Here is a 23,928-nt window from a genome sequence, read left to right as displayed (position 1 = left end):
AGGTACAGGCAGGGGTGATATTGAAAGTATTTAACAAGCAGTAGAACAAAGGTACTAACCAATCAGAAGAGATCCCTGCTAAGTGTCCTTTGGCACAAGTGTACTGGGACTGGCCTGCAGAACGCATGCTTAGAAACAAGAATTACAATACGTAATATAACCAGATGCTTAAGATGGGGCTGTACTTAACATTCAAATTTTTAATCTAAATATTATTTATTTGTTAAAAATGAATAGCCTGTTTTCCCTATTTTGAATCTCTCTTTAGAAGGTGTTAAGGAGTTTCGCTGCATGTAAGTTTGAGGTGTGAGCATGTGCATATGAATAAAAACATTTTTCCAGGTGTCTATTACTTAAAATTCTGGAATTAATTTCCTATCTCTTGAGATACTCCTTTCTAAGGTCAGTCTCAGAGAATTGAGTAAACATTTGGATTGATAACGACTTTATTTGGATTAAAATATACTTCTAATCAAATCAACTTTCAGAATCAATTCTAAGTGGTTGTGTAAGATGGTCAAAGACTCTGACAAGTGGTTCCCTTTTCAACTTTCCCATGTTCCAGAGTTACCTAAGAGCACAGAAGGCAGTTTGGGAGACATGTTTCCTGCTGTCCAGAAGGTAAAAAGAAAGCCTCACAGAGAAACCTTAAAATATCTTTTCAATTAATTCGGGTTTTCCTTTGGAAATAACCAAGAGTTTCAGACCACAGCTCATGAGAGCTGGCTGGAGTTGGGGGTACTCCGCCTCACAGCTTGAAGTGATAAAACGTCTGGCTCTGTGTCATCGATGCAGGAAGTTTCTTCCTGGACCTTCTTGTCATGGCTATTTACGATGTGGAAAGGATATTAAATTTCTTGGGAGTAAAACGTCAATCATCTTTCCCAATCCTGCTGAGTAACTCATCCTAAATGAAATATTCTGCCAAAAGAAATACCCATATTGGGATATGACTGCTGAAAAGACGGAATGAAAGAAATGACATCACCGAGTCACATGTAAGACAAAGCATGAGAGCCAAGAGGGTGGGAGATAAGATATGCTTCCTAGGCAACCATTCACAACAACAGTGAGGATTGTTCTAGAAGAGACTGGAAGAACAACTCTATTCCCTGTGATTGGATTTAAGAGAGACAAAGCCAAAAGGACCTTAGAGAATGGCACAACTGAATACTTGGTGCTAAGCCAACTGGTTCATTATTTGGAAAAAATATATAACCTCGTCAATATAGAACCTTACTAAGTGTAATACAGCAAAATAAAATCCACATATTTTTGAGTTTATTACAAAATCAAACCACTTATAAAACTAAAAAAAAAAGGGGGAAATATTTATCTGATCTCTGGATAGGGAAGGGCTTTCTAAAATATAAGGCAACTGAAGATATGCCAACAGAAAAGACAAGTAATTTGATTAAGCAAAGTAAGACTTGCCTATTTCAAAAATTCCCATAAATGAAATTGATAACAAATGTGAGAATGTTTCTAGATGAGATCACAAAGAGTCTATGTTCTTTGTAATGTCTTCTAACTATTCAATTAAAAAAAAAAACATGAGACACCCAATAAACAAAGAAGTGAAACTAAAGTCATTAAATGGAAAATACAGATGGCTAATAAATAAGTAAAGTGCTGCTTTGTCAGCAATCAGAAACAGAACTTAAAAACCATTTTACACGATTGCATTAGCCGAAAATTTAGTGATAGAAACATGTAATGCTGTGATTAGGGTACTAGAGCAAGAATACTCTGATACACTGCTGGCAAGACTGTAAATTGATAAAAACCTTTTTGGAAAGAAATTTGACCAAACATATTAGGAAGTTTAAAAAATGTTAAAAATCTAAACTGCTACCATTACTAACTGATGACATTCTAAGTATCTATTTTAAGGAAACAATCAGAAATGTGAACAGAAATTTATGATCATAAATGTTCACCATAACATCACTTACAATTAAACTATTAGAAATAAATGTCTACAAATTGGAAATCGAGCAGCTCAAGTGTATTTAGATTTTGTAATACATAGCACTTGAAATTATGTATATGAAGAGCATTTAATGACATGACACATGCTATGCCATATTTTGGCTAAGTGAAAGCAGTGAGATAAAATTGCGTACACACACACACACACATATATATATGCCATAGCATGAGATTCTAATTTTATAATGAAAACATGCTTGGAAAAAAAAAAAGCCAACGTTCTAAAGTTTTAACAATAGACCATAAATGGTTTTATACAGGTCTTTATTTGGCAGTGTTACAGGTAATTTTGTTAATATTTCTTTTTGCATTTTATATATTATAAATCTTCAAATATCAGATAATTAGGAAAATAAACTGAGAGAGGGAAAGAGAGGAAGGAAGGAAGAAAAATGAATGAATTGGTCCAGGCCTGGGAATTTATCTACAATCTCCTTCCTTACGTTATGATTTGAAATATGTCAAAATACTTTCCTGGGCAATCCTAATAATCTAATAATCATGATTTGTTAATAATTTTCCAACGTACACACTTTTCTGCCAAGTCAAACCCAAGAAACACTTGCCATATCAGGAATAATTCTCAGCTCTATTTTATCCAAACCCATTTTCTCTCACTGAGAAAATTTTGCATTTTTTTAAGATTCAGTGAGGTATGTACTAACTTTTTCCACAACTCGGCTGCATGAGCAGTGGGTTATTCTGTGTACTATTTAATTAGGCATAAAAAGCTATCCATCCACATACATCACATACACATTGAATAGAGCAAATCTGTAATCATGAGTAGAGTCTTTGCCTGTTCGTGTGCCTGTTCCCTGGCCAGATACTCCCAATTCGCAGGGACCAAAGACAGCATCAAATTCCCGTTTTCTCACCAAAGTGCCTCCTCTACCCGCTCAGTGACATAATATCCTTCACTTTATAATTAGGCATGTGATTTAAAAGGCAAACATATCTGTGATGATTATGACAATGGCTTACTTTTGTAACAGGCAGTATGTAACTGATACGATGTGTCCTGAGAACAGGCTGTGAAAAGCGGAGGGAAAGAGGAGAACGGGGGCTGAGTTTCTGGGGTGAGAGAGAAGAGGGTTCTAGACAGGGGAAAGGGTTCTAGACTGGCACGTGAAATATACAAACCTTTACTGCACCGAATAGAGACTGGGCATATTACAAAACCAAACGAGCTGCTTGTAAGTAGGAAATGATAGAAAATAGAGGAAAGATTTGAACAATCACAGTTTAAGGAGAGCATGTACTAGTTCACTCTCGAAACATGTTATAGTAAAAAAAACATCCCACAGGACAGGAGATAGTAAGCATAACCTCAAAATACCTGGAATCCCGAAAAACCGGACAGCTAGCTAGACTGAACATCAGAATTTTAGAACTTTGAACAAATTAGAGATGATCTGGTCTCATACTTCCACCTCCATTTTCTGAAAAAGAAACTAATTCCTGAAACAGTGTACTTGACCCAGCACCCTACAGCTAGGCAGTTAACTCAGTTTCAATACCTCATCATAGGACTATTTCCTTATTCAAATAAAAAGTACAACGCAGACACAACTTTTTTTAAATGTTCTTGAAAGTAAGCTGGTACATACCACCGTGTGGACCTGGTCGTAGGTGCTCTGGATTTTCCCATTTACTTTGCTTTTACCTGACAAAAACAAGAGGAGAATGACATGCTTTTCATTCTTCTTACTCCTAAATCAGGCCTTCCTAATCGTTCTGAAGACAACTACGACTCCTGCTCTAACTTGAGCCTAGTATTTTATTTGCTGTCATTTCAAACACTGATCCCAGTGATCGGAAGAAGACACACAGGATGAAAGCCGGGCCCCCAAGCTCTGCGTGTTCATTTCCACTGGCCCAGCTTTCTAACTGGACATTTGCACACAGGAGGGTTTTTTGGCTCAGTTAGTGTTCACAGGTCTGAGACTGATTTAAAATATGACAATGTCAATAAACTGTTCAATGATTTGTTCTTGTGAAGTACTAGCTTATCATTTATTCTTTTTTTAAAAACCCGCTCACTATAAAAAAAGATTCTGAAATACCAATGTTCCAATTCTGTTCATTATATTTTCTCAAATATACCTGATGGGAATTAACTCATATCATAGTATACAGCTAATGAAATAATTAAAAATTTGGAAATTAGGGGGAAAATTACAGAAAGCTCACTCAAATAATTCTAGATACTTACTTCCAACAATAGTCTTGTGATTAAAAATCTTACTCCAAATTCCACCTTCTACATTGTCTTTCACTCCAAATTCATAAACCGTGTCAGGCTTTAGATTTTCCACGATTGTTTCAGTGGCTGGACAGAGCTGAAAAATCCATTTCTTTTCCTTATCCTTTTCTCTATAGCGGATTGTATAAAATCTGTTGAATAACCAAAATATGCTATGAAACCACAAGGAGATTCAGAATCTACTTCAAATTTCTTCACACATCACAGACTCCCATCTACTCTGAAGATTTAATATTGGCTTCTGTTTAGATTTTTTAAAATTTGCAAAGAATATGAAAAAAATTGCTCAGTGTGTTCTTAAGTTTTTAATTTCTCATAGCAAGTTAGGGACCAGATACAGCATAGTCACAGTCAGACAAAACTCCAGATCTCTCAGTTCTATTATTTGCTACTTTGCAAAATGAAGGTTGGAAAACAGTAGATGTTTGTTTTTTTCTGTTATGCATAGAGAAGAACACAGGCATATTTTTATAACTAGTTAACATTATAGTTTCATGAGTGTATGAGTTTAAGCCTTTTAACTCCATGGAAGGTGTGTTAGAGGTACTTGTAAAAGGAGAAGCATAGACTCTAAGACACATCCAGGACAGCACTTCAAGGGTGACATTTCCTTATTATTAAAAAAAAGGATCAAGACCAATAGCCAAGCTAAGGGTACAAAGAGAAAAATCAAATAATGTAAACTCAAGATCACTGCTACACATGTGCTTAGGGCTTTATAACATTCAGACGTACACACAGCAAAGTAATGATAATCCTCACCACTACTTTTTTGCACCTTTATCACATGGTAGGTCTTCAATATATTTTCTCATTTATTTGCCACAAAAACACCTTGACTGGTAGAAATTGTGTGTCCCAATTTACAAATGTGAAAACAAGAGTATCAGAAACATCACTTAGCTTGCCCAGCATCACCCAGCTGGTGATTTCACCAACAGCAGCAGCAGAACCAGAATAGAAGATGACTCCTCTGGCTCTGTTCTAAACAGCCCACTGATGGGGCAGCAAGTCAGGAAAAGGGGTTGCATTGCTACTGTACAGGGTAATGAGAATGATTAAACTAGAGCTACATGTAGCAATATGGATAGATTTCACAAGCAAAACTTTGAAGGAAAATAGCAAATGACAAAAGGATACATGTAGTTTCATACCATTTACACAAATATTAAAACACTCAGACCAAGTACGTTACCATGGATTACTCCTAGCAGTGGAAAGCGATGACAAACACGGTCGTGGTTTGGCTCCCGATGGGCAAGTAGGAAGCTGAATGAGACTAGAGGTGGGGCCAACAGATAAACCTGATCTGTTTTTTTTATTCTTAAACAAACATTTTAAGTAAACAGAGGGGAGAGGCTATAGCTCAGTTGTACAGGGCATGCTTAGCATGCATGAGGTCCTAGATTCAATTCCCATTACTTCTGCTAAAAAAAAAAAAATATATATATATTTATATATATATATATATATATAATATATATTATATAATATAATAATATAATATATAATATATATATATAAATATATATATATATATATATAAACTAAGTAAATAGAAGAAAATAGCTGTCATGTATCATGATAGAAACATGTGTTTGTTATACTATTTTAGATTCTTTTTGTACGTTTTAAATTTTCTCTCAAAAATTTAGTACCTTTCCCTGACTCCTCAACCCAGCAAAATTAAATGGATTAAGATTCAGGTCAATTACTTTTATTTAAAGACTTAAAAGTCTTGTTTACTCATGCTAAAAACATTTATTGTGTCCTAAGTGTCAGGTACAAGTTCTAGATACAAAAAAAATTATCAAAAATCTCTGGAAACAAGGGCCAGGACTGGCCACATAATTTATGGGGGTCATTGCAAGATGAAAAACATGGGGTCCCTTATTCAAAAGGGATGAAGACTTTTAAGACAGTGACAATAGAGCATTAAAGCAAGCATGGGCCCTTTTAAGTGGTGAAACCTATGAAACTGTATGCGTTGCATGCCCGTGAGGTCAGCAAGGGGCTACAGTTGCATTAAGTGCAGAGAAGAGATGCATTTGTATTTTCAGCCCACTATCTTACTGGTCACAAACCACTGAAATGCTTGAAATCATTCATCGGCTTGCTTCTCTCTAGTAAGAGCAGCTCTCTGGGCTCCAATCCCCCATTCCCAAGTCACAAACGTCAGAATGAGGGAAGGAGGCTGTTCCAACCAAAACACTAACTGCTACTGGGAACAAATGTTATACAATACTAATCCTGTGTGCTGTGAGTTAAAACATCAACAGTGACTTCTGAAACACATTTGATGACAAGTATGTCACATGGAATTTTTGTTGTTGTTTTTTCCCTGCCCTGGTTATTACAGGACTTGAGGGAGGTTCAGAGAAGCTGAAATCCGACCAGATGGGCTCCACCACTAAACTTCTCTAGTCTGGACATACTTCTGACGTCCTGAATTGCTTGCATGAGCCGGGTTGGGGTAGGGGGCATTGCTAACAGAATTACCAAAGGTCAGATTCCAGGATTCCTGGTAAGTTTGATTTTCTATCATCTTCCTAGGATTAAAATGAGACAGAAATGTTCTAAGAACATGTTAAAAAAAATCCAGCCTGTAAATTTTTAAAATTTTGATCACAGAGTTTTCTAAATACCCTCTCTTGTACCAAGTTTGTCAGGAAAAATAAATATAAAGGCAGCCAAACCTCCTCTGCTTCAGTTAGTTTCCCCTCATCAACACTGGCTTAATTGGTAATGGTATAAAATAGGCAAGTTCTAGATTTTAAAAGAGATGGTAAACAAGACTACCCAGCTCTTCAGTGGTGAAATAAATTTTCTTGATTTTAAGGCAAAATATAGGTCTTATAATAAACAGTGCTATACAACCTAGCACAGAGTAGGTACTCCGTAAATACTGTGGAATGAACAGACCGGATACTTAGGTGCTCAAAGGATCGTTCTAAAATTAGAATATAATTGCTCTACATGGCCAAAAAACTCCATCACCAAAAAATACTCATTTAAGCCAGTAGGTCTACAATTATATTTTGCAATATGGCATTGCGTGAGATTTCACTTACCAGGATTCAGCATTCTTATACAATCAATGCAAATAGAAGGAAAGTACAATATATGCCTATATTGTACTTTTGCAGAGGGCTTAAGATTTTTTAATTTATTTCCGTTTATCCATGTAATGAAGTCTAAGATGAGCAGAGCAAGAATTATTATAGAAGAAAAAGAGAGGCCAGGAAGTATCTAAAGTCTGGTCATCAGTGACAGAGCCAACCAAATGACTGTTTTTTGACTCCTAAGCTAATCTCTCTTGTATTGCATTGGACTATTTTTCTACTGCGGTGCTAGGCAAAAGGAGATGGAAAAAGACAGGTAAAAACAACCCAGGATGGAAGCAAAGTAAAAGGAATCAGAAGTCCTTTTAACATTAGTCAAGGCTTTTTGTTTTTTGTCTTATTGTGTATTTATTTATCATGCCGTATAACCACAGACTTCCCACTACTGTCTGAGGACATTCAGGATTGAATGTTGATTGTACTTTCTTCTGTGGTTAATTAAATTTGGGCACAAGTGCATGGAGAGGCAACGAGTCTATTAAAGATAGAAGTAGCAGCCAGTGTGTGTCATCAGAGCAGACCTCCAGAAAGCCTGCCTAGCAATTTGGATTTTAGAAACAAGAGCATCTCATATCTTAATTAAGTGGTAAAGAACTGCTGAGGTTAGTGCTTGGTTCAACTGATAGTATTCTGTGCTCAGATCTCCCCAATAGTTTCAAAATTAACGATGATTGTTGTAACTTAAAAATCCATGGTTTCTCAGAATGTAATAGGGAAGGCAGAGAATGGCTTGACTTGGATATTTGCCAGCTGCAAGCTAGTAGCACAACCTCCATAAAGGCTCTCCACCCACTTACACATCAGTTTTCTACTCTGAAAAACAGGGGGGTGGATTAGACAATCTTTTGCTTCTAAAATTTTATTCTAGCTACATATGAGGCATTCTATTCTAATAAAACACAGAGGCAGAACACAGGCTAGAGACCCCATAAATAAAATATATGATGTAACTGGCATTGAATTATACCAAGTGGAGAGAGTGAATAATGTCAAAAGAAATTGAATCTTTCACAGACTAGCCTGGATAGATGCACACAGTTGGCCATCTTTGGGACTTTGTCTACTTTTTTCAGTATTTTTTTAATTTCTATGTGATTAATTACTATATTTCCTAAAACAGATTCCACACACACATTTTTCTGCTCTCTTCATGTCAAAGGACACTTCCTGCTGCCCCTGTTGTCCATATCCTTGCTTCTTGCCTTACTGAGACTATGACTGCTGACAAATTCAGTCCCCACTTCCTTCCTCTCAAAGACTCTCTCTCCCCCTTCACTCTCCCCATGTGCCTCTCTGATTCCAGGATTCTTCCTTCTTCTAAAAAATAAGTGTCTTGGTAATTTTATTCCATTTTCTTATTCCATCCACTCTTGCATCCTTTCTCTCAATTCTTCAAGAAGTCTTCTCTGACTCAAAACGCTGTTAAAATGTTTTCCATTACATCAAAGCAAAAATAAAATTAATACTTCTTATCCCTGCCTTTATCTTTTAAAACACAATTTCTCAAAAGTCATCTCCTTTCTTCCCTTTTCTTCCCCCCCCATAATGCCTATATTTCTTTGCAGTCTAGTGTCTGACCTGTTAGTAGAGGAAAACCTCATGATCAAATCCAGTGATTTAATCATCCAAGAATTTCATAACTGCCTTAAAATCGACCCATCTTTCCCAAATCTCTTCCTATTCCTGTTGATGCCACGTTCCTCCTGCCCCGGTCCAATCAGTTTGCAAGTGCAGTCACGCTTCCCTGGATGAAACCCCCGTGCTCGGCCATCCTCTACTCCGAAGCAGCACTCAAGGGCCCAGTTCAGGTCTGTACTATCTCTGGACTCTTGTAATAACTTTCACACCAGTAAAACCATTTCCCCAAATCTCTTTATCACCCACTGCTGGCTGGTTTAAGCTCAACAAAAGAAAGACGTTTCTAGAGATTTTAACGCTATCTAAAATGGAATCGCTCATCTGAAGTGGCAATTATCACAGAAGGTAATTAACATCAAAACCATCAAGAAGTCTAGCAGCAAACGGCCCCACTTCCAGAGTGTTCACTGCATGCCAGATGCTATGTTAGCATAGCTTCATTTTACATGTGTCATCTCATTTAATTCTGACACCCCTATGAAACACTACTGTTATTATCCTCATTTTATAGATGAGAAAACCAAGGCTTAAAGCATTTCAGTCACCTGTCCGAGGACACTCGGCTAATAGAGCAGAAGTTTGAACTTGGGTCAGTCTGACAAGAATTTACACCCCGAGCATTCATGCTGTGTTACCACCCCTGGAGGTGGTCACTGTGGCCTCCGGACAAGAGATGTTGCAGAGAATGTTCAAGGGTTGAATGGACAGGCTAGATTTTTTTCAAGGCTCATTCTTGACATTTCACTTGCTTGTTCATTTATGCACGTTTAGACCTACTGTTATAACATGTGATGCTAGGTTGTGTGTGTGATGGAAGACGAGTAAGACACCAGGCATGACTTCAAAAATGAGCTCACAGGATGGGGAGTTGGGGAGGCAGATGCACATGTGAACATGACTAAAGAAGGCAGGATGAAAAGGAGAGAGTGCCGAGGGTGTCTGGGTTTGGCACCCTGCAGCCCGAACTTGTAAACTGGACAGGCTGCGTTGTAAATCCCATCCCCGTGGGATGATTTAAAGCAGGACTTTCTACCCAGATGCAGGGAAAGCAGAGTAGGCCAAATGTAAACCTCATCTCAGGAGCATGACTCACATATTCCTTGAGATAGATTCTTGGAGAGATTCTATGATTTCTTTTACCAGGCAGTGGGGAGCTGGTAGAGATTCTTCAACAGGTAAATAAAGTTAGCAGCGGTGAAGGAAGGCTGATTTATCAGCAGTGGAAGAATTAGAGGAAAACAGGAGGGAGGAATCTCAATATGCTGTAGTTCAGACATAGGATGACGAAGGAGTGAATTACAGAAGAAATAGAATGAAGGGGGAAAAATGGAACAGATCAAAGTTCTATTTCTATGAAACAGTTGACAAGACAAGACTCTTTACGCAAGGAAAGTGTAAATAAAAATCAGTTTTCACACTTGAGAAGAGGGAAGTTACAGTGATGAAAAAGGAGTTCTGGTAGTAGTACTGAAAACATGCATTTAGCTTGAGTTGAGGTGCTGAACACTGTTACCTGGTCATTCTAATGAAAACAGTCCACAGACAACTGAAAATACACTCTCAGAACTTTGGAAACGGGTCAAGGTCAGAGGTTCAGCATTGTAAGTTATTTCCATCTTCAACACCCCTACTATTCCCCACAGAAGAGCAACATCAGACATTCCTGGGAGCTCTTAGAAATGTACAATCTTAGGCTCTTCCTCAGGCCTAAGAATCAGAACCTGCATTTTAACAACATCCCCCCAATTTGCAAGCACATCAAAGTTTGAGAATCATTGTTCTACACAGAGGTGATAGTTAAAGACATGGCTTATAGGTAAGGGTAGATCTCTACTCCACATCTGAGATGGGATAACAAGTAAGCAAAAGAGAAGAGGAAGAGGGTAAGAGAAAAATCTAAAAATTTCAATGAAAGAAAGAGTTTAGGAATGGGAGGATGGCCAAACATTCCATAAAAGAGGTTTAAAAGGTTAAGAACTGAGAAAACTCTCCTGGATCCAGCAATTGATCACCAAGAGAAATTTCAGCGGAAAGGTAAAAAGAGGATGGAAACCAGCGAAAGGGAATGAAGACTGGACTATACAGCAATCAAGACTATGAGAGCAGATCAGTCTGAGAAGCTTCAGGATTAAGAAAAGAGAGTGCAAAGCAGCCTGGAAGCTATAACAGGGTCAACAGAAGATGCTGTTTGGGGTAGGGACATCTTGAGCATGTCTGACAGCCAGAGGCAGGGCATCAGTATCAGAGAAGAGGCAAATGTGAAAAGGCAAAGTCTTTCAGAATGTGGAAGGGGTGGGATGATGAGCAGTGTCTGAAGTCGGAAATGTGCTCTGGGGTAGGGGTGGGTATAGCTCAGTGGTAGAGTACACACTTGCCATGCACTAGGTCCTGGGTTCAATCCCTGGTACCTCTGTTAAAAAATAAACAAATAAACCTAATTACTCCCCCCCCCAAAAGGAATATTCCTTGGTAAGAACAGAAGAGAGGTAAAGATAAATCTGGGATGAAAGAATGAGCTGATGGCAGATAGCCAAAATTTCTTTAGTGTTGCAGATGCAGGATGGGTTGGGACATGAAAAGAAAGGTAAACAGTACCTGGCTTGGAATTACTGATGTGAAAATGGAGAAGTAGAAGATGAAGATACTGATATGGGTAATTCTCAAGGGCAAAAACTATATAACTCGGGGTCTCAATACTATAGGAGATGAAAAATAAAAAGTGAATGAAGTTTCAAATTAGGGAGAGTGCAAGCATTACAGTTCCTCACAAAGTAATAAGACAAGGGAACTGATACCACAAAAAAAGTATGAGTTGGATTAATGGTGAGACATAAACGTAAAAATGCTGACAAGTCACAATTTTTTATTCAGCATGCATTTACTGAAGTCCTACTATGTGCTAGCTGCTGGCCAGGGACTGGGGAGATAACGGTGATTAAGATACACATGGTCCCTTGTCTTCATGGAGCTTCAAATTTACACAGCAAGACAAACGGGTAGCAAGGGGCTGGGCCCAATCAAGTGAGATTCCCAGACGATGAAAAGATTTGCTTCTTAAAAAAACTTGGGATAAAGAAAAGGAAAGCCAGAGTCAGCTCTGGACCAGCCAAAAAGGAGGACCTTCATTCTACTTTAAAAGCAAGTAAGTGCAATGTCAAAGTATTAGAAAATGCGAAAATGATTTCTAAACGAATCGTAAAGCTTTAATAAGTTGGCAAAGGAGTGAGAACTAAAGCAATCTTGAACACTAACAAGTTGGAAACAGGGGAAGGAAAAATATGCTATTAATGGTGAAATAAATTGAGGTTTTACTCTTCATCTGGGCCAATTTGGAGAGCTTTCTTTTGACCTTAGATATATTGGGGACAAACGCATACATTCTTCCTTTCAAAGCCCATTAAGAATAAAAACTGTCAGTGAAGTACATCTTTTCGCCAATGTGAACTCCAAAAAGGATCTAAAAACATGGGCGACCCACGGGGACCCTATGGAAATAGGAATGGAAACGTACCACAAAGGATAAAGTGACATTTCATTAATGGTTCCAAGCTTAAAACAAATACAACAGAAAACAGCAATTTTCTCATTGGAAACTCACTACACAAGAGCTTTGATATATAAAGTCAAAACTCAAAGTATAATGTAAAAACTTTTCCAGTAAATTATTTACATTTGCATAGGATATATGAAGCTATATGAACCAATGTGAAATGATTTTCATTTAAAGAAATCAGACTTTACACATGGTGCCAAATATTAGAGTTAAATGAGTTAAAATGACACTGGGTGGTGTTCCTGTAGCCAGCCAAGGGCATTCGGATTCCCATGGTTTTGTCAGGATTTGTTTCTGAAGGAAAACTTGAGCTGTATTAATTTTCCAATTTTCAAGAAGGAATCATTCCCTCTAACTATTATTGCTTTTTCTAACCTACTGGAGGAGTCTGAATTCTGAAAGAATCATCTGCATAATCATGTAAGTGTGGATTTCTCTAGGTCTGCATCTCATTACACTAATTGAGAATTGTTCTGGTTGGATTTATTTGGGTGTTTATCATGTGTACTGTATTTCCAGAGCTTTTAAATAAGGACTACTATTTTTTTCCCTCAAATACCACAAAGACTTTAAAATGTCAGCTCTTTATTAACTATTCTAATTAGGGAGAAAGGAGGTCATGGGTAAATGAAATTCACAAGCACTCCAAATGCTTTGTGTCATTACCATTTAATTCTCCCCATGTACGTGTGTCCTAACATTTCCCTATTGCTGTCAAAGATTTTCCTACTCACTCAGATTTGGAAGTTGGCAAGCATCTTGACATGTAACTATTGAATCATTTAAAGAAAATTTTATTCTAGGTGGAATTATTGTTTTTAAATATATTGTGATTTGACATGCACGAGTCCATCTATCTGATGAGAAGAACTGAGCCAGAGTGTATGGGCAAGAGTGGGGAGGGCCGGTACACCCATGGTCTGAGTATCTGGGGCCTTCAAGTCAATTGCCTTGGATAAAATTGTAGCTCCACCAGGCCATCTGTTCCTGCTCCTTTTCCACGTGCATTATCTCTTTGTGCTGTCAGACCAGAGCAACATCTACCAATTAGAGTAAGTTCTTTCATGAAGAGGTCAGCAGGACCAAGTGAAATTGAAGGAAAGACTTGATAGGGGAAGAAATCATATCCAAATTACACTATGTGAATTTGCAAGTGGATATATCAAGCAAGTAACCATTAACATTAGCTACGTTTGTTACAAGGGTATCAAATCTCCTTTCATCCTTTCTTCTTTCCTTCTTTCCCACCCACCCATTCTTTCCCTTTTTTCCTTTTTTCTTTTTAATAAGAGACTTAAAAAAAATGAAGAGGAAAAAGAAAGCAACCCATAAATGTTTGTTTTCTCAGCACTGGCACCCTGGAACAATCCACTAGAAACTGGAGTTATCACAAGAAAGCAAGTTCTTTCAAGAATCCATTTTCCAAACAAGTAAGTTATGGGTTTAGCAGTGGGTGAAATAAGAAATATTTCGTATTCTTTGAAATAGCTCAAAATTATTTTTCAAAAAATTTAGTCTTGGCATATCCTCTACATGTCTTTTTTCCAAGAATTTCTTCCTTCAGAACTATGGGCATATGAAGGAAATTTTAATTTTTTTCCTTTCTCAGTTTAGATTTCCTAATCAAAGTCACATGAAAGGTACTTCTGAGAACTTGTAAACATTTTTAAAGCTCTTTCTTTTTCATCCAACTTACACAAATAAAAATAAAGCACTACAAAAAAGATATATGGCCCAAAAGTACATGAAAAAATTTTCAATTTCTTTAGTATAAGGGAAATGCATATTAAAATGGTAATGAGAAATGACTGCACTAGAATAGCTAAAATGAAAAATGTTGATGACATGAAATGTTGTTAAGGATGTGGAGCAATCAGAATTCTCATGCACTGCTTGTGGGAATTTAAATGAAAAAATTAGGCCAAAAAAAAAAACACCAAATACACATCTTCCCTGTGACATAGCAATTCTACTTTCTAGGTATTTATCTAAAAGAAATTAAAAGATATGTCCACAAGAGTCTTATACAAAAATATTTATAGAATTCAGGTGTCCACCAGCAAGAAAATGGACCAATACATTGTGAAATAGTCCCATAATAGAATACTACACAGGAATGAAAAGGGGGATTAACTATTGATACTTGCAACATAATGAATGAAACTCAAAAACATGCTGAATAAATAAGACAGACACAAAAAGAGAACATAGTCTATGATTCTATTTATATGGAATTCTAGAGTAGACAAACCCTCTAGTGCTTTCTGGGGTGATGAAAGTGTTCTATTTCTTGATAGGGTATAGAGTAAATGATTATACACCTTTTTTTGTAAGTGATTAAACTGGATACCTAAGATCTGTGCATTTGACTGGGTTTAAATTATATCTCAATAACAAGTCTTTAATTTAAGAAGGGAAGGAAACAATTTTTTTAAATTTAAAAATCACTCTGAATACTTAAAATAAAAAACTTTTTGAATAAAAATGCTTTGGTTGAAGACTGAACTTTTTGAATGTCAGATACAAAGTTTTGAATTTTGAAGCTCATGTAGTAAATATTTATGACAAGCAAGTATCATTTCATACCCAATTTAGAATCATGGGTCATTTAGCACAGCACCCAGCACATAGACAATACCAACTACGTGTGCTGGATGGATGAATGACAGTAATTTTAAAGTATACTTAGACTTTTCTTATTTTGTTCTGCCAAAGAAGATGGTAGCTTCATTTCCAACTGTATTTTCCCTGTACCTACATTTCTCCTGTGTGTCTCTCTCTGGTTTTCTAAGCCAGTGATTCCTAAACTTAGGTGGGGATCAGAATCAATTGGAGGGCTTATTAAAACACAAATGACTTGGCCCCACCCTCGGAGTCTCTGATTCAGTGGGAATTTCCATTTTTGACAAGTTCCCAAGTGATGGTGATGCTGATGCTGCTCGGTTTCGGGATCACACTCAGAGAACTACCGTTTTTAGCTCTTCTTCAATTGTCAAATCAAAGATACATCCTTTGCAAACCCAAGATCAACTTTTGCAACTTTTAGCAGCCTCTCCTAATCGCTTTCAGCCTCATCCTCTGAGCTTTTATTGCACTTACCTCTGATAGCTCCGCTTGCTAGTTGGCTTATTTTCCCTTCTAGTTTATTCTTTGGAAAGGAAAAGTACTTGCATGTGTTTTCTATTCAGGTAGATGATAACTCCCGGAATGGCAGGGGCCCTGACTAACGAACTCAGGCCCCTCACACCTAGAACAGGCTCCACAGCCAATCGGCATCTGTAAATACTGATGCCCCCAGTATTTACACATTATTCTAAAGCATATGCAGATCCTATTGAAAACAAGTGCCAATTTTCAGATGCAAAACAAAACCCTTCATTACGGTGCATTACCTGTCATTGGGACATTGACTTGGCAACGTCCAGTCGTGGTTAGGGTTGATGAGGAAGCCCCAGGACAGGAAGACTGAGCTCGGTGTCAGGGTGCCAACCACCAGCTGGAGAGGCTTGCGAGACCGTGCTTTCCCTGTGGAGGTAACGGACAGGTTAATTCTGGTAATATTTTCTATATTTTCATGATTTGGGTAAAATGCATAAAGATGATTTAGCAAGATGATAAAGAATGTGAAAGCACTAAGCTCCTTTCATACAGTGCATAAATATCGCTAATGTTTTGCCCATGAATTTAAGCACGAAACAGAAGAAGTATTTTTTGAGATTTATGTGTGTTTGTGTGCGTGTGTAAGTGTGTAAACTATATCCATTCCTACCTTTTATTTTCTTGTGGGTCAGGGATGAATACAAAGCGGAATAAATTAAACACACATACATATACGTATCAGTATATACACACTCACTTCTCGTCTTTTATAGTCAAAATAAAATTATGCTTATTTGTTTAGGACTATGAATTAGTGTGAAATAACATCTTAGAATAAAAGAAAGCTTCCATCTAGGTTGTAGATCATATATATATATATATATGTAGGTCAAATATATATATATATTTAAACCTATTTGGAAGTGTAAAATCCCTCATCAGGTCATTGCAATAGCTTTTTTTTTTTTTTAAAGCAGTGAATATCTAAACCCAGAAGGTGCACGTATTTTTAATAATGTCAGAAGAGTAGAAACAATACAGGAAGCACAGTTGTTCTGATGAGACTAACTGGATTTGGGCAATGCCAAGAGTGATGCTGATAATTCACTATAGATTCTTTCCAGGTATACAGAAGGGCAGACACTTGCATTTTCAGAAATATTTGAAACTACAGGAATGAGAGGACAGTGAAAAAGAAGAGGGAAGATCCTCATCATAGAAAATAACACTGGCTCAAAAAAAAATTTTTAGGGTAAATAAAAATCCAATATGATTAATTAATTTAAAATTCAATAAAAAACTACATAGAACTAACATACACTATATATGGTTTGTATTTCCATTGATTCCCCCTGTCATTTCATGAGACTATGTACGTTGCATTTGCTATAAGAAGAACTTGTGTTATCTCCACCTACTGCAGTAAGAGCCAAACAGCAAGAAGGCCTGTGGCCTTTATAAAGTAGGTGGGAGCTTGTGGACCTCAGGGAATGTTATCTGAACCCAACACCCTGGAAAACTGTGCCATGCTTAATGCTTCTGTTAAGTGTAAGTTGTACAAATTGCTACTCCTGTAGAAAAGCCCTCTGTGACAATGATATACATAACCTGGTGGTGGCAAGTTACTTCATTGTGACATAGATGAATTTTTAAAAGATATTTAAAATAATTTTCAAGGCTGGTTATTGACCAGTTGGTTGCAAACATGCAATTATACTTCTCTGTAAATTTTTCCAGCTCCACTTGTAATAGTACTTCATGTGATTGGTATTCAGTGGGTTTAAGTCTGGCCCCCAAGGACGGTAGATTAGAATCTGAGGTGAGGGCAGGGGGCACGTGTAGTTTGAAAAAGCCCTGTGGTGATTCTGATATGGTTTTTCTGCCCCTGAGTTGATTTTCACTAGTGTAATGTAACTGTCTCATTTTATAGATGAAAAACAAGGCCCAGAATAGTTTCAAGGGCATTCAGTGTCACACTGAGAGCAAAATCAAGACTTGAATCCAGGTCTCCTGAATTGTAACCTGGTTTTCTTTTTACTACGTCGCTGTCTTAGCTAAAAATAAATAAAGATAATGCCACTTAGAGAAAAGATTTATTTTTCGTTCCCAAGGGGAACCCAAGGTCTACATGACCATCAAATAGTTATTTCACAATGTTTGGATCTTAATATGAAGATGATTAAATAATTAAAATTTACACGGCAAACACAAATATAAAATGAATGGAAGCTAATCCATTACTCATTACATCACTCAATTGCAGATTACAAAAACAAAAATGATATCCATTGCCTGAAAGGAAAGGTGGGGTATTACATCCTGAGCAAGATGAAACAATTTCCTGACTTGGTCATCACATAGTGAAAAATAATCTCTGAGGCCAGTGTCATTGAAGCCCCTAAGTGAAATGAAATGAAGTTATAAACTGCTGCTAAGATGCAATGACTCTCTTGACTTTCCTTACTTGTTTTTGTATATTTGTTTTATGATCACATTTGTATTAAAAAAAAAAGTTTAGTGACTATGAAGCCAGAATTTCACAGAATTATACACATGCTTCCTGATTTTATTGCTAAATATTTTGAAATCAAAGTATTGAGAGTCCATTTTTTTTTAAACATGTATGGAAAGCTGCCTGGATAACTATCATTAGTAACTTGTAAGTACTGATTGAAATTTCCTTTGCACTATGGGATAATCTAAGAGGCCTAGGAAAGGAATCTGTATTCCTGAAAACACTCAAACATTTACTGCTTCTCTAAAAAGTGGAAACCCACAGAAGGAGAAAAGGGAACTGTGGCAAATGACTTCTGGTAGCCAGGCATGGCTGATACGTCTAGGAGACAGACACATAGCTGCGAAGGGTTCCTTTGCTCAGTGTATTTGAGTATCTGTATGCTCCCCCCACATTTCTCATCCATTAAAGAAAGATCACAAACAAAAAAGGCCCCTTTTTTCTGTGTGACATCCAGTGTACCATAAAAGATAAATATGATTAGGAAATAATTATTTGGAGAACAGTTCCCATTAGAACATGAAAAAGAAAAGCAAAGCATTGGAATCAACTCTATCTACAGAGCTAGAAGGATGTGGCATCAGATGTTAAAAGCATATTCAAATGAAAAAGAATATGAAAAGGAATATATGTATGTATATGTATGACTGAAACATTTTGCTGTACACAGAAATCTTTTTAATTAGTAATTTATATTTTAATAAAATATGGTTTTGATGCCAAGAGTAGCAAGTAAAATTGGTTTGTGGTTTTGTTTTGTGTCATCTGTTTCATGTTCTGATATCAGAATCAAATTACCTTCACAAAATACGGATTTTCTTCTATTCTTGATTCTCTGAACTATTTGTAACTTTTGTAGTTAGCTGTTCCTTTGCTTGCATAGTCCATATGTGATTTTTATAAGTAATTCTTGAAAAACTTTATATTCTTCCTTGCTTATTTTCCTTTGTTTTAGCTGCTGGAGATATGTCTCAAGAACTCATTTTTCCAGAAAGTAGTCAACTTCTTGAATATTCTAATGTATTTGCAGGTATATATGGTGATTTTTTTAATTGAGGTTTCACTTTTGAGATAATATTAACATTGGTATAGATGATGTATACAGATGCATTTAATGTGAAACATAGTAAAATAAGAAATTAATCCAAATGCATATTGATGAATCACAAGTTAATCAAGGTTAAACATTGGGTTGGGATAGGGTGACTATTGGGGTGGCCACATCAAATAAGGGCAATGATCCCAGATTAACTGCCTTTGCTCTAACATGTTCTGGACTTTTTTCTTTTATTGAAGTATACAGTCAGTTTATAATGTTGAGTCAATTTCTGGTGTACAGCATAATGTTTCAGTCATACATGAACATACATATATTTGTTTTCATATTCTTTTTCACTGGAAGTTACCACAAGATGTTAAATATAGTTCCCTGTGCTATATACAGTATGAACTTGTTGTTTATCTATTTTATATATACTAGTTAGTATCTGCAAATCTCAAACTCCCAATTTATCCCTTCCCACCTCCTTCCCCTCTCCCTGGTAAACATAAGTTTGTTTTCTATGTCTGTGAGTCTAGTTCTGTTTTGCTTAAATTCATTTTTCTAGGTGGATGTAAAATAATAAGAAATACATCTATCTGACCTGGCATCTGACAAAGGGCTCCTAATTTCCTTGGAATTTCCTTGTATACCAGAAGTTGACACCACATTGTAAACTGACTATAGTTTAATCTTTAAAAGGGGGGAAAAAAAGCATATTCACAGCTCTGTTGGTCCTTCCTAACGGCAAGGGCTTGCTTATTTGACCTGAGAAGAAATTTAAGCAGTGAAATTGGTACAACATAGGATTTTTTTTTAAATTGAAGTACAGCCAGTTACAATGGGTCAATTTCTGGTGTACAGCACAAAGTCCCAATTATGCATATACATAATACATTTTCATATTCATTTTTATTAAAGGTTATTATAAGATATTGAATATAGTTCCCTGTGCAATATAGAAGAAGTTTTTAATCTATTTTTATATATAGTGGCTAACATTTGCAAATCTCAACTCCCAAACTTACACAACATAGGATTTCAGTCTTCCTTTAGTCATACAGAAATGTTTCTACTTATTTATACACACGATATCCTCTTTCCTATTTCAAGTCTTCTCAGCCCTGGGAAGATGGGTGTTGTGCTGCTGTTTTATGAAAGAGTCTTTTTTTGTTTGTTTGTTTGACTAAATACAAGAAGTTTAGAAGGATGAAGAGTAAATAAAATCCAAGTTCCCACCCATTTAACACATATGTAAATAAGTTACGCTTTTGAAATGTTCACAGTTCCTTCAGCAAAGTTTAAACATCAAATTTTGTCCCAAAAGTCTGAAAGTGTTCACACTTCGCAAAATAGAGGCAGGCCAATGGGAGGGAACTCTACACGAGCACTGGCTATGGGCCAGGCCTGTCCTGCATGTCGCACATCCCTGAACTTGTCCTCACCAAGACCCTACTGTGCAGCAGACTGGAGAGCAGAGGGGTTCAGTAACTTGCCTCATCTCCTGCAGTTTGTACGTGGTGGTGCCAGGATAAATCCCAGGAGCCCCTACCACCAGGTTATGCTGCTCCCCAGGCAGGGTCATCCATTGACAGGGGGCCTGCTGAACGCTGTGCATCTTCCCATCTACATCCCTAAGGCATCCCCAAGGCACCTGGGCTCCATGGATAGCAGAGACGAAAAGGCATGTCTATATATAGTAACATGTCGTCGGCATATAGTGACACTTTCACCTCTTCTTTTCCAGTTTGGATCCCTTTTATTTCTCTCTCTTGCCTGATTGCTGTGGTTAGGACTTCCAAGACTATGTTGAATAGGAGTGGTGATAGTGGGCATCCTTGTCTTGTCCCAGATTTTAGAGGGAAGCTTTTGAGTTTTTCACTGTTGAGTACTATGCTGGCTGTAGGTTTGTCATATATAGCTTTTATTATGTTGAGATATGTCCCTTCTATACCTACTTTGGTGAGAGTTTTTATCATAAATGGGTGTTGATTTTATCAAATGCTTTTTCTGCATCAATTGAGATGATCATGTGGTTTTTGTCCTTTCTCTTGTTGATGTGATGTATTACACTGATTGATTTGTGTACGTTGAACCACCCTTGTGTCCCTGGGATGAACCCCACTTGGTCATGATGTATAATCTTTTTTATACGTTGTTGGATTCTATTTGCTAATATTTTGGTGAGGATTTTGAAAAGGCATGGTCTAAAGATAATAATAAAAAAATCAAAGAAAAAAATACCTGAGCATGACTTCTTTTGACTGGGAGGAGGAGCAGGTCGCACAACAATCAGATACTTCGGCTCCGCATCTGGAAACAGTAAGCATATTATTTATCAGTGAGATTCTCTGAGAACAAGCAGCATTCAGGACAGCACATCCGTTGCTGACTCAATGTTCCCCAGCTTTAGTCATCGTACCCACAGCACCAGTGGGTGAGAGGGCCCAGGAATTCCAAAAGTTCATCCTTCTTGGGATAGTTTCAGCCATTGGGTTTTTTAAAAGAAAATTAAATCCAGACTTTCAAAACCCAGTGGTCAGGAGTGGGAGAGAGGTCATAGAAAGTATCAAGCCAGACACAGATTTCATGTTTCATCAATCCTTTTCTTGGTAAAGAGATTTTTTTGAAAAATCAGCTCATATCTCTTCTGTTACCCTATTCCTCACGCAGGGTCAGCCTGGTGCTTCAAAATCAAGGAAAATCCTACTTGCTCAGGACACATGGGTGTCATCTGTTGTATGATCTAAAATCATTCACTTTCTTGGGGATCTGAATATTTATAATGTCCTATTTTTATCCTGTTTGTATAATTTTTCACCCCGTTACCATATCCAACCAATCATTTTCATGAACAATTTTTAGACAAAGTCACAAGTTGACCTAATTTTCACCCAAGATATACCAATTGAAAATATAAAATCTCTTTTAAAAATATTTAGCTTTTAAAGAGAATATTTAAACAACCAATATGTGCTAATTCAATCAAGGGCTAATAATTTATCAAAGAATTTTGTAATTGATGTTTCCAAGATGAATGGTTGATTTAAATACACAGTATATACGTAAGCCAAAGACATTTTGGACATACAAAATAACATTGTATAAACAGTTCCACTGGATTAATCAATTGGTTGATGGGTATTATTTACAATATTTCTACAGTAACTTTGGATCCTGAACCTTATTCTACACCCAACTTCATTTGGATGCTGGAGTCAATCAGAGTTCACTTCTACTTGTCCAGGCAGATCTCATATCTTTGTTTTGTTTTTATTCAAATGTCTCCCCTCTCCCCCTTTCCCAAGATGTGTTTGGAACAGAGGCCTTCTCTGCCCAAGGCTTTACAGGGCTGACTTCATTCTCAGAGACAACCTGGCAATTCCATCACGTTTAATGACTCGAGCCTTTGTCTTTTTCCTGGACACCCCACAGAGCCCTATTTGCTATAATCGCCACAGTAATTACCACTGCAAAAGGCAAACCAGGTAACCTCTTGAACTGACCTCAGAGCTTTGCTCATTTATCGCATTGGTGCCTAATGACCGCAACACAGATCAAGGAACGTTCACCGTGTTTCAGTCTCACCTGTTTGAAAGCCTGTCTTGCTTAGCAGAGGTTATATAAGGAAAGCTCAACCTAAGTCAAGTTGTCTAGTAGGAATACAATAACATTTTTGGATTTTATTTGGGATATGGAACAATACAGGTATTAAGAAACTACCATGTACTGAGTATTCTCCACATGCTGGATACTCGTTCAGCACTTTGCAGTCATCACTTATCACTCCTCATGGCAATCCTACTGACAAGTACTATTCTCACCCCAACTTACAGACTCAGTCTCTGAGGCAGAGGCAGCCTTACGGACAACATGTACAGTCACATAGGACCCCATGCTCAGAAGGGTTCCATGCTTGGTTGAATAGCCTGCTGTCACCATCTTGAAGTTCTTAATACTTTTATCTTTGAATTTGTGTTTTGAAAGGGCCATCCAACGGGTCATGAGCGTGAGCATGTCTGTACTTCCTTCCATCCACATGTAGCATTCAAGGTGCCCACTAGCATGGCATTCCAAAGGGCCCATGATGCGTGGGAGTCCAGTAAGACTCAGAGGCCGAGTACGGTAAGCATATTGCATTGATGACTGAGTACAAGCCTGGGGAGGGGACACCAACAGCCCTGTGAGGCCATACTTTCCATCAGAACCAGAACTTGCTTCAGATGCAGAAAGAAGACAATGGCATTTTAAGCAACAAAAATGACCAAGAATTCTATCACATCCTTTCTTATTCACATTTCTTCCCTGTGTTAGCCAACCACTTACACTGAAAATTATGACCCAAAGGGAAAAGGGAAAGTTAAAGCAACACCTGATTCCTTCTTTTCAGTTCTCTCTCACTCACAAGCAGAGTATTAGTAGGATGCGCATGTATCAAAAAAGTTCAGTTTTGTGCCTTTCTGCTGGTGTGGCTAGAATATAGTATGTAGGCACATATGAACTGCAAAATGCAAACTATGTAATTTCAGTTTTGTTGCTTAGGAGTTAAAGGCTCTTATAGTTGCATTTAAAACAGGCATTGCACAAAAGATAATGGTAATATTTATACTAATAATTTAAAGTCCTGATTTTTCTTTACTTAAATGACATTATATAGCAAATAAAATAGCACCATGATGAGTTGAGAAAAAGCGGGAGAAAGGA

General features: G+C 37.2%; 1 protein-coding gene across 50 annotated transcripts in view; it reads right to left on the bottom strand.

The window, feature by feature from the left end:
- The window catches only part of ABI3BP (ABI family member 3 binding protein), a 237,934-nt gene that overhangs the window by 136,409 nt on the left and 77,597 nt on the right, over positions 1-23,928 (bottom strand). For all 50 annotated transcript variants that reach the window (XM_072966334.1, XM_072966368.1, XM_072966340.1 and 47 more), the window contains exons 3-6: positions 21,469-21,537; positions 15,964-16,096; positions 4,208-4,389; positions 3,603-3,658 (exon numbers count right to left, since the gene is read on the bottom strand). In XM_072966334.1, coding sequence (XP_072822435.1) covers positions 3,603-3,658; positions 4,208-4,389; positions 15,964-16,096; positions 21,469-21,537 — 440 coding nt within the window. The remainder of the gene's footprint in view (positions 1-3,602; positions 3,659-4,207; positions 4,390-15,963; positions 16,097-21,468; positions 21,538-23,928) is intronic.

Source organism: Vicugna pacos, chromosome 1 (assembly GCF_048564905.1).
Source record: "Vicugna pacos chromosome 1, VicPac4, whole genome shotgun sequence".
In the NCBI taxonomy this organism is placed as follows: domain Eukaryota; kingdom Metazoa; phylum Chordata; class Mammalia; order Artiodactyla; family Camelidae; genus Vicugna; species Vicugna pacos.
This window is presented reverse-complemented; position numbering and strand designations above follow the sequence as displayed.